The sequence below is a fragment of the Myotis davidii genome, unplaced genomic scaffold (genome assembly GCF_000327345.1).
Source record: "Myotis davidii unplaced genomic scaffold, ASM32734v1 scaffold651, whole genome shotgun sequence".
Classification (NCBI taxonomy): domain Eukaryota; kingdom Metazoa; phylum Chordata; class Mammalia; order Chiroptera; family Vespertilionidae; genus Myotis; species Myotis davidii.
Window position 1 is genome coordinate 2,261,832 of NW_006283994.1, and position 11,034 is coordinate 2,272,865.

The 11,034-nt window shown below is 53.4% G+C and overlaps 2 protein-coding genes across 2 annotated transcripts in view; both read left to right on the forward strand.

The window, feature by feature from the left end:
- The window catches only part of LOC102760968 (chromosome unknown open reading frame, human C9orf78), an 11,524-nt gene extending 10,015 nt beyond the window's left edge, over positions 1-1,509 (forward strand). Inside the window, exon 9 of the mRNA XM_006754197.2 lies at positions 859-1,509. Coding sequence (XP_006754260.1) covers positions 859-950 — 92 coding nt within the window. The 3' untranslated portion in view covers positions 951-1,509. The remainder of the gene's footprint in view (positions 1-858) is intronic.
- Positions 1,510-2,983: 1,474 nt separating this feature from the next.
- TOR1A (torsin family 1 member A) lies at positions 2,984-9,817 on the forward strand (the record flags this gene model as incomplete). The annotated part of the gene is made up of 4 exons (XM_006754216.2): positions 2,984-3,277; positions 5,192-5,367; positions 5,461-5,588; positions 9,199-9,817. Coding segments are annotated over 4 exons (849 nt in total), but the record flags the coding sequence as incomplete, so codon positions are not given.
- Between the last annotated feature and the right edge of the window lie 1,217 nt (positions 9,818-11,034).

Sequence of the window (11,034 nt, forward strand, 5' to 3'; positions counted from 1 at the left end):
TTTATTGATTTTTTACAGAGAGGAAGGGAGAGGGATAGAGAGTTAGAAACATCGATGAGAGAGAAACATCGATCAGCTGCCTCTTGCATGCCCCCCACTGGGGATGTGCCCGCAACCGAGGTACATGCCCTTGACTGGAATCGAACCCGGGACCCTTCAGTCCGCAGGCCAACGCTCTATCCACTGAGCCAAACCGATCAGGGCACCCCTTAGTTACCGTTAGAGAAGTCACCAAAGGATCCTCCAGGGGCGAGATGCTCATTGTCCTCCCCCAGCAGCCGACAGTGGCCCTTCCCACTCGCTTGCCTCTCCAGGAACAATGGGATGATGCTAAGGAAATACGAAATGTGCTGAGGCTTCTGAAAAGCCTCTCATTCTTCTTTCTCCCTTGGGAAATTATTTTCCTAACGTCTTGGTTTTGTAGTCTTGGATTCCCAAAGAGCTTTGTGTGAAACACATGATAAGCAAGGACTTCGGAGTCACCAGACTTGGATTCAGCGCTCAGCCTACCTTATCTGAGCAGGTCACCTAACCTCTCTGAGCAGAGATGGTACAGTGCCCCTGCTAGGCTTGCTGCGAGGGTAAAAGGAAGCCATGTCTAAAGGACTTAGCTCCGTGCCTGGGATAGTCAGACTCAATGAGGTGTGGCTGCTACTGTTCACTTAGTGGGATGCTGAGGTCAGCATAGTTTGGCTGGCACCAACTCTGTATGTCCGTTTTCAGTCACTCAATAACAAGTGTTTGCTGGGGCCCTACCATGTTTCTGTTCACCAGGGTAGCACTGGGGCTCCTGTGGAGACGTCCTTGCCTGTCAGTGACTTCCTGATGGCAAACAGCTTTTCCTCTTTTCCTTCACAGGGTCCCCCCCAAACCGCAAGCGTCCTCCTAATGAGAAGGCCACTGATGACTATCATTATGAGAAGTTCAAGAAGATGAACAGACGATATTGAGGGCGGCCCGACGGGAGAAGTTGCAGAATGGGATGTAAATAGCACTGTCCCTCGCCCCAGGATAAAAGCCTTCCGGGACAGAACCCTGATCACTGGCGAGCAGACAGTTCCAGAAACAGACTCTACTAGTCTGGCTGCTTCCCTGCTGAATTTTTAGGCTCTAAATTTTGAAACAAAACAATATGCGTTTTTCTTATTTGGGGGCAAACTATTCTTGTGAGCGTTATTAAATCTTGTTTGTAAATATGTTGACTTTTTCTTAATATTTTTCCTGGCTCAGGAGAAAAGAGCTGTGTGTTCAGGGTGAGATATGCCCTTTAAATTGTGCTTTTATTATTATATGTGTGATCATGTCTTCTACTTCCAATGATCTGGAATGGGTTCAGAAATGCATCCTTCCGTTTCCAGTGGATCCGGTGGACAGTAGAGAACTCTAGAATGGGATCAAAGGGACACTGGTATTCTCTGACTTTTACAAAGTTACCTATTTCTTTGCATTAAGAAGGAAAAGTTACCTGTCTCTATCACTTACGCACTTCGCTATTAAATATGAAATGAATCTAGCCTTCTTGTTCATTTTGCGTCTCCTCACACCGGTACCAGGCCATGTGTTCAGACTCGGGGGCTGGGCAGCTCAAAAGCTACCCATTTAGTTCAAGAGACAGACAAGCTCCAACCTGTTAGCTGTCGAGTTCAGTGCCACTTGTGCTGTCATTTTGCTTGAAGCATTTGAACAGCTTGGGATGAGGAAATAACAGGCCGGGTGACTTCTGGGCTGATTTAGAGCGTGCACTGTGCAAGGTGAAGGCGAATGCAGGCATCGCTGTCTCACCTGGGACATAGGTAAACCTCCAAGTGAGTGAATGAGTGTGAGCAACTTTACGGTAGAGGAACCTGACGCCGGGAACGCAGCCAGGTGATAAAAGGTCGTCAGTAGTCCCAAGTCATGCTGGCAGTCTGCACCCTTGATATAATGTTACAGAAATAGCACTTTTCCTCTGTAAAGGACATGCACCCCACACCCATAACCCCAGTCTAACCGTGAGACCAACGGGGCAAATCCCAATAGTGGGGCCGGGCGTCCTACGAAAGGTTTGACCAGTTCTCCCCCAAACTGTCAGGGTCATCAAAACCAAGGAAAACGTGGGAAACACCCACAGTCAAGAGGAGGCTGTAAGTATAATGTGGTGCCTTAGGTGCGATCCTGGATCAGAAATAGGCGATAGGTCAAAACTAAGCAAGTATCCGAACCAACTGGTATCAGTATAGGTTCCTATGTAACATAAAGATGTTAGTAACAGGGGGACTATGTGCCGGGTGGGGCGGGGGGGCATCTGTGCCCTCTCTGTACTGTCTACTCAATTTTTCTGTAAAACTTTTCTTAAAACTTGAAAAAAATAAAAAGCGGCCCCATCAGCTGTGGGCGCCCACCTCCCGGAAGCAGGAAAGGACGGTGCCCCTCACAAAGATGGCGCCGCCGGCGTCGCGGGCTGTCCTTATTGATCAGTGCCAGATACAACCTCAGAGAAGGAGATGGAGGGAAGAGAAGCAGAGTAGAGATGTGACTAGACTTTGGTTTGAGCAAAGATCAAGTTTCTGTCTTTCTGTCTTGTTTTCTTTTGCTTTAAGGGGCAACTTCCATAGCCAGGAGACTCTTTAAGAGGCTGACATTTCTTACCCTTCTGTGTGCTTTTTTCTGTTTCCTCCACTCATCCTAGCAAGTTTACTTTTTCACAGTTCTATTCAGAGAAGGAAGAGTCTTTTGAATCTTCCTTAGTGATTTTTCCCACCATCATTTATATCAGCTTGCATCTTTATTAAGTTATCAAAGATCAGAATCCGGCAGAGGGTCCAAAGAAAGATGATGACTGGAAATGAGATGATGATATTCAGTCCCGTGGACTCCTGCCTGCCTAGATTTCTTTCTGCTGGTCCTGTGTTACATGAATTTGATTCCCTTGCTGCTGTCCTCTTCATGTGATTTACGGAGCCGGTGCCCGGAACCTTTCTGAAAGCCGCCCCTCCCGCCCTGACGGCCCTGCCCTGCCCGGCCCTTCCCAGCGCTGCAGAAGGACCTGGACCACAAGCTCTTCGGGCAGCATCTCGCCAAGAAAGTCATCTTAAACGCCCTGACCGGCTTCATCAGCAACCCGAAGCCCAAGAAGCCGCTCACCCTCTCCCTGCACGGGTGGACCGGCACCGGCAAGAACTTTGCCAGCAAGATCATCGCGGAGAACATCTACGAGGGCGGCCTGCACAGCCACTATGTGCACCTGTTCGTGGCCACGCTGCACTTCCCGCACGCCTCCAACCTCACGCTGTACAAGGCAAGCGCGGCCACAGCGCGGCCGGGAGCCCTTCCGGGGGGCGCTGCCTTCGGGGTTTCTCGGTTGTCGGGTGGGGTTGGGGAACTGCTTGTTAAGATGAGGAAGCCCTGAAAATGGCCGCGTGTGGCAGCCGCAGAGGTTTCAGACGCACCGAGCAGTTGCACCTGCAAACCCTGCGGTTTCCAGAATCAGGCCCAGTGTGGTGCTCGTTTCAGTCCGTGGGACCAGGGGATTTTAGAAATGGACACGGCCAAATCCGGCTTGAAGATCATCAGGTCTAACTCATTTTGTAAAAGAGGGAGCATTTCTAGAGAGGCCTCAGTTTGCCTACCTGCAGTTGGCAAAGTGCTTTTGTTTTCTATCACCGGTTAGCAGCCTGGCTTTAGCTGCAGACACGCCTGGATTTGAGTCCTGACTCTCCCACCGGCCGTGGGATCTTGGGAAGGTTGCCTGACCTCTCTGAGACTCATCGGCCTGTCACGTATGTGTCCCGGCACCTGGCACATGAGTGTTCAAATAAGCGTTAACTCTCACCTTTCTTAATCTGTGTAACAAACCTGCGAGGTGACAAGACACAGCCATTTCGCCCTCACCCTTGAAAAACACATTTTCCCCTTCTGCTTGGGTGACCAACCGTCCAGGGTTCCTAGGATGTGGGATTTTCAGTGCCAAACCTGGGCAAGTTCCAGACAAACTGAGGCAGGTTGGTCATCCTGGGTAGCATTCAGGCTCCACTGCTTAATAGCTGTGTGATTTGGGGCAAGTTACTTAACCTCTCTGTGCCTTCACTTCCTCAGCCGTAAAACAGGGAGTGCAGCAGTGGTCAGTTGTGCACACATGTGATTGGTTTTGGGAGATCACAATAAAAGGTGATGGGAACAGTGCTCAGAGCGTGGCTGACCTGTAGTGAGGGTTCAGTACGTGTTCTCTGTTACTGCCTAAAGTCGCAGAGGCAGAGTGGGAGAACTAGCAGATCTGAGCGAGTCCTTGTTTAAACAGTGACTTGCTTTGGGGCCACACGCTCTCCAGAGGTTTCTCTGTGAATAGAGACTAGTCCTCCTGTAGAGCAGAACTACTACTTGGGTTAGATTCGTACCATGGGACGTTGTAACGCTGGTCACTGTAGCCAAGCAGACACCAAAATCGTAAGAAGCCAAGACCTCCAGAGTCTTGCTCAGAAAACAGCGCGTTTCTCCTCTCCACCTTGTGAGGGAAATTTAGAAAGCACCAGAGCTCAAATTTCTGATTAAAAAGGTCTTTTCTCCTTAACGATGGCTTAGTCTCCTAAGAAGTACTGAGCATGTTCTTAGGGAGCGTTTCAGTTTAAGCACAGCCTCCGGGCCTTGTTCCAGAAACTCACGAGTGTTAGCTGGCCACACGCACGCCAAGGCGCGAGCTCCCGAGGTAGGTGCCCACTTAAAGGAGCCTGCATGCCTCACTTTCCCCTTCGGAAGCTGGAGCGCCCTCCCAAGGCTGTGCTAAGGACCGAATGGCAGCCTGGGTCTCTGGGTCTCTTTCTTTCTAGAAGGCTGGTGTACGCAGGAAATGTGTGAACGTGGCCAGCAGTTCAATGCCAGAGCATTGGGTGACAGCTCAGCACAGGAATTATAATCCAGGTGTGGGGCTTTGGAGTCAGGCAGGGTGGGGTTCAGATCCCAGAAATTTTATAATCTTGGGCAAGTTGATTAAGCGGTCTGGCCTGTTTCCTCGACTGTGAAATGGGTATGATAACACCCACTCGGTGGGGTTGTGGAGAGGAACAAAAAAGCAGGTGTCAGGTTCTTAGCACGGAGCTGAGACTAATGAGCTCCGTAGATGCAGCCTTTCGGCAGCAGCTGAGGCGTCAGTGGTGCCCGTGCCGGGGGTCGGAGCTGCGCCGGCTGAGAACTGTGTGTTGCTCCCCCTGTGATTCAGGATCAGTTACAGTTGTGGATCCGCGGCAACGTGAGCGCCTGTGCGAGGTCCATCTTCATATTCGATGAAATGGATAAGATGCACGCCGGCCTCATAGATGCCATCAAGCCTTTCCTAGACTATTATGACCACGTGGACGGGGTCTCCTATCAGAAAGCCATCTTCATCTTTCTCAGGTACGTTCGGGCTGGGGCACGCCGCAGAGCTCGGAGCCCGAGCTGTGGGCTGCGGGGAAAGCCCAGCTCTCATTCCCTGCGCTCGCCCTGCAGCAACGCCGGCGCGGAAAGGATCACAGACGTGGCTCTGGATTTCTGGAGGAGTGGGAGGCAGAGGGAGGAGATCAAGCTCGGAGACATGGAGCACGCCTTGTCGGTGTCGGCCTTCAATAACAAGAACAGTGAGTTCATGAGCCCGCGCCCGAGGCTAAGTCCCCGCATCCCCTCCCCGGCTGGGCGGTTAGACACGCAGCTGCTGAGAGCTTCTGCAGGCCTTTCTGAGCGGAATCTGTTGGAGAGGGAAATGGTTCGTCCTGGAGCTCTTGAAATGAGTTCCTGTTTTCCTCAGCTCAGTTGTTTCCTTTGTTGAAGAAGAGCCGATGGTTGAGCAAGGACGGCTGCTGTGCGCACCTCTGAAGGAGGAGATGGCCCGTTAGGGCTTTTCTGTCTGTGGGTGGTCCTGGAGCTCTGAGGTTCTGTGCCTGAGGCTAACAGCCAGGGGCGGGGCCTGTGTTCTGTCCTGAGCCCTGTGCGGAGCCCTCTTCCTGCATCCTTCCTGTAATCTCACAGTAACCTCAGGGGAGAAGCTATTCACTGCCATCCCCATTTTACAGATGAGGAAACTAAGGCACACGTCCACACAGCCTGTTACGTGACCCTGGTTCCAGAGCCCGAGCTTTAACTACCAAGCTCATTGCTCTTCCCGTGAACTTCACACCGTAGACCTTGAGCCCATGGAGGTGGAAAGCCACCATGATGGAGACTGGCCTGGTGGTAAAACCTGTGAGCCCTGCAGTTGACCCTGACCATTCAAGTCTCTGCTCTGCTTGGGTTTGTTCTTGAGATTACAGAGCAAAAGGTCTCTTTCGAAAGAGACTTGCCAAGAAATTCACACTTCTGTAGAGTCTGGGATATTTTATGTCCGTTTGTGCAACTGGAAGGTCACTGATGAAAGAGAGAGTATTCCATAATATGTTCACTGGTTTCTTGGTGTGCCACAAGGTGGACACGTGCAATGGAAACTTCGCCCGATTCTGCAGCAGGTGAGACAAGGTGCCTAGAAGGGGGTGCCAGGGCACAAGCTGAGCTTTGGAATCTGGCAGACCTGGCCCAGCTGCTTGTTGACGATGGCCTTGGGCAGGTGGCTGAACTCTCTCTCATTCATTTGACAAACATTTATTGTGCAACGACCAGGAGTCAGGCACTTGGGCACACAGCAGTGAACAAAAACACAGATCCTCACTCTCAGGGAATTTATATCCTAACGATAGCGAGTGATGAGGAAATGTGTCGGACAATGTGATATATCTGTATCTGGTAGAGGTAGAAATGTATGCCTCCTACCCTCCCCCCAGGAGGTAGGAAGTAATTAAGAAAAGGTTTGGGGTGCTGGGACGAGGCTGGGCTGTGGTTTTAGATAGAGAGGTCAGAGAAGGGTCTCTGAGGGTGGCACTGAGCTGATCCGAGGAGTGAGGGATGAGCCATGTGGACATCAGAGGGGATAGCATATACAGGAGCCCGGAGGTGGGAGTGGTCCTGGGTCACGGGAGCTGGCCCAGGACGAGCAGAGGAGAACAGTTGGATTAGAGGGGAGACGGTCTGGGGGCCACAGCGAGGCCTTGGGTTAGACTCCATGTAGAGGAGGGAGCCCTGGTGGGCTTGTTGCAGACAGTGACGTGATCTCACTTAGTCTACAGGACTGCGCTGGCTGCTGGGTGGAGAACAGCCTGCAGGTGGCGGGGCCTGGGGGCCACCCAGAAGCCACTGCGCCCAGGGGAGAAATGCCGGGGGCCTGGAGCAGTGGGTGGCAGTGGGGATGGGGACATTGTGGGATGAGGGTCCATTTTGAAGGTAGAAACTAAGATTTCCTAAAGGATTGTGTGTAGGAATGAGAGACAAATCTAGGATCTGCTTTAGCACTCCGAGGGGTGGACTGCCACGGAGGGGCACAGACTGCGGAGCCGCAGGTTTGTGGGGAAGGCGGGAGGTGAACACAGACGTGTTCGGTGAGTGGTGACACATTGGTGGCGTCCAGGCAGAGATGAGCTGACGGCTGGTTGTTCCGGCAGTTTCCGGGGCCGTCGGACTGAAGCCACGGGCTGAGGGCACCTGTCCGCCAGCACCTCTTCCTGGGCTCCGTGTGGTGGTTCCGTGCTCAGGCTCTGCCTAGAGCGCCCCTTCTGCCAGGCCCTGCCTGACCGCGTGGCTGACTGCCCTGCTGCGCTGCGCCTCCTCATCCCAGCCGCCCGCACTCTGAGTTGTCTGTCCTGGCTTGCTGGGGGCTCGCGCTTGTGAACCGCGTGAGGGCCGGCCTGGGCTTTGTTCCCAGGCCCCGGGCCTGCCTGGCACAGGAGGCTTCAGGAGGAGCGGTCCCACTGCTCCCAGGGCCGGTTTCGCTTTTCCCACGGCCTCAGACTCGGCCATCCTGGCACAGAGCTCCTAAAACCCTGCGATTTCCTCCGTGAAAGACCTTGAGGGACATACATACCAGATTCTTCAACCCCAGCCTGAGCTTGTGTTAGTTCATGAGCTGATTTTGGGGAAGCACCTGAGGGCCAGTGCTGGTTTCCAGGGGAGCCAACCGTGTGATGAGAGGAGAGGAGAGGAGGTTGACTGGTTGTGCCCGTGTAGTGAAGCCCACATAAAAACTGCGAAGGATGGGGTTCCGGGAGCTCCCGGGTCGGGGAGCCCTCGCAGAGGGCCTGGCAGCTGTCCTGTCCCCGGGCCTTGCCCTCTGGGTCTTCTAGTCACAGGTGACGTTCAGTGTTACCCTGCATTAGTGCCAGGTGTAAGCCTCGCGTTAGACAATCATATACTTTGCAGAGCGCTGCCCTGGCATTTCCAGTGCCCACCTGACGCCATACGGTTACCACTGTATTGCTGACTGTGTGTGAGTCTCTGCCGTCTGGCGCTTCCTGAGTTCCATCATTTATAATAAGCTGGCAACCTAGTAAGATGCGTCTCCAAGTCTGTGAGCTGCTCTAGCAGATCATTTGAACCCAAGGAAAGGGTCATGGGCACCTCTCTAGCTGGTCGGTCAGAAGCGCAGGTGACGCCCGAACTTGCAGTTGGCGGAAGTGGGGTGCCGAGCCCTCACCCCTGGACCTGATGCTGTCCCCGGGTAGACAGTGTCAGAATGGACTGGAATTGTAGGACGCCAGCTCGTGTGGGAGGATCACCTCACGCGGGAGTTGGGGTCAGGCTCGGAGAGGGTGAAGGCCCGGGAGGAAAGGAAAGCGAGGGAGACGCTGGAGCTGCTGGGTGAGGTCCCGTGGGCGAAGCGTCGTCCTAGATGGAGCGTGCGCTGGGTCAGGAGGCCCGGGCGGCCCAGACGGGGAGTGACTGGGTGGGTGCAGAGCCGCCTGCAGCCTGGGGGCTTCCCACATTCTTACTCAAGGGGCCTGGTTTTTGGTCCCCAGATCTCTGTCCGGACCTGCCAGCAGCGGCAGTGGTTTCCGGGCTGTTGCTCATCCAGCTGCTGAAACTCCAGCGAGGGGAGTTCTCAGAATAAATGGGTATCTGGTCGCTCGCCAGGACTCCTGGCCTTTCCTTGAATCTGAATCGCTCCCTCCCCCTCTGCCTCTGCCTGTTCTGGGCCACAGGCATCCAGGGTGGGATGCAAAGTACCCCTCGCCCTGTGGCTTTCACAGAAGCATCACAGCTGGCAGGTCATCCTCCTGCCTCCCTAGACCGGTGCCCCCTGCGGGCAGGTGCGGGCCCACCTGCAGCCTGGCACCAGCAGCAGCAGACGGGCTGGCGGGCGGAGGATGAACCGCACCTTTCTCTCCCCAGGTGGCTTCTGGCACAGCAGTTTAATTGACCGGAATCTCATTGACTACTTCATCCCCTTCCTCCCCCTCGAGTATAAGCACCTGAAGATGTGCATCCGCGTGGAGATGCAGGCCCGGGGCTATGACGTGGACGAGGACATTGTCACCAGAGTGGCCGACGAGATGACCTTTTTCCCCAAAGAGGAGCGGGTTTTCTCTGACAAAGGCTGCAAAACTGTGTTCACCAAGTTGGATTATTACTACGATGACTGACGGCCCAGGGGTCGTTGCCACGCTGGAGAGAACTCAGCGCTCGAACCTTTCCACATACCTCCCCGCCCGCCCTGGCGCAGGCGGCCAGTGAACTTCTCCTGTTGGATGCGAGAGGGCCTTCCTGGGCGCTGTGTGCACCCAGTGGAGCCTGCGGGCTGTCTCCTTACTGATGTCTCCTCAGAGCAGCGGAGCCTTAAGAAGGAAGTCGCCGTTCCCAGCCCACTCGGATCAGGGCTCATGATTTTTTAAAAATCATGTTTTAATGTCAAGTGTTTCTGTTTCAAGGAAGGACGAAAAGGTTTTACTGAAAATGGGATAACTTTATTTAAAATGGTTTTTAACAATCTGAGAAGCTTTTCAGACTCTCAGTGTTGGCTTTGTGTGGTTTTTCAAATTCCGTCACTGCGACACCATGATGTGATGTCTTGGCTGCAAAAAGCCCAAGTCCCCGGCGTGTACGCTGGGTGGGGACTGAGGCTGAGCAGTGCAGTCTGTAGGTGAAAGGACAGATGGAAGAGGGCACAGGCATGTCACAGAGAAGCCTGCAGTGTCCTCCCAGGGGCTGTCATCTGAGTAGCACCATGAACACTTGTTAGGACCTTCCCCAGAGCCCGGCGGTGTGGCTCAGTGGTTGAACTTCGACCCAGGAACCAAGAGGTCACTGGTTGGACTCCTGATCAGGGTACATGCTCAGGTTGCAGCCTCAATTCCCAGTGGGGGGCGTACAGGAGGCAGCCATTCGATGTTTCTCTATCCCTCTCCCTTCCTCTCTCTAAACATCAATAAAAACATAGTTAAAGAAGAAAGTTTCCCAGGAAGGAAAGTGCTTGCAGCTTGTCACCTGCCAGCCAGTCAGCTGTGCCAAGGTCTCTGCCCCCCGTTCCCCGGGAACCAGTGCTCTCTGGTAGGTCTGCCATGTTTTTCTCATTATTACCACTTCCTGAGTTTGGTTAGAACTCCCAGCATCTCACAGGAAGACTCAGCTGCCCCAATCCTGAGGCTGCTGAGAACAGTGCTTTTATTTGTAATATAATTTTAAAAAATGTTCTTGATTATTTTTAGAGAAAGGGAGAGAGACATCAATCGGCTGCTTCCTGCACACCCCCTACTGGGGATGGAGCCCGCAACCTGGACACGTGCCCTTGCCGGGAATCAATCATATGACTTCTCGGAGAACAATGTTTTTATTAATGCCAGGAGCTATCATCTATACTAATAAAAGGGTAATATGATAATTAGACCAGGAGACCTTCTGCATGTCCTTCCAGACAAAGCCATTGTGGCAGGGCTGAGGCAGAGGTGGTTAGGGGCAATCAGGCCAGGCCAGTGGGCTGTGGGGGGCAGTTGGGGGCGAGCAGGCTGGCGGGGTGTGGGGCAGGTGGGGGTAAGCAGGCCAGCAGGCAGAGTGCTTAGGGGCGATCAGGCAGGCAGGTGAGCGATTAGGAGCCAGCGGTCCCAGATTGGAGAGGGTGCAGGCTGGGCTGAGGGACACCCTCCCCACCCCCCCGCACAAATTTCGTGCAACAAGCCACTAGTTTTATTAAAAAACTGTAATTTCTGGACACGGGTTTTTTTAAATATATTT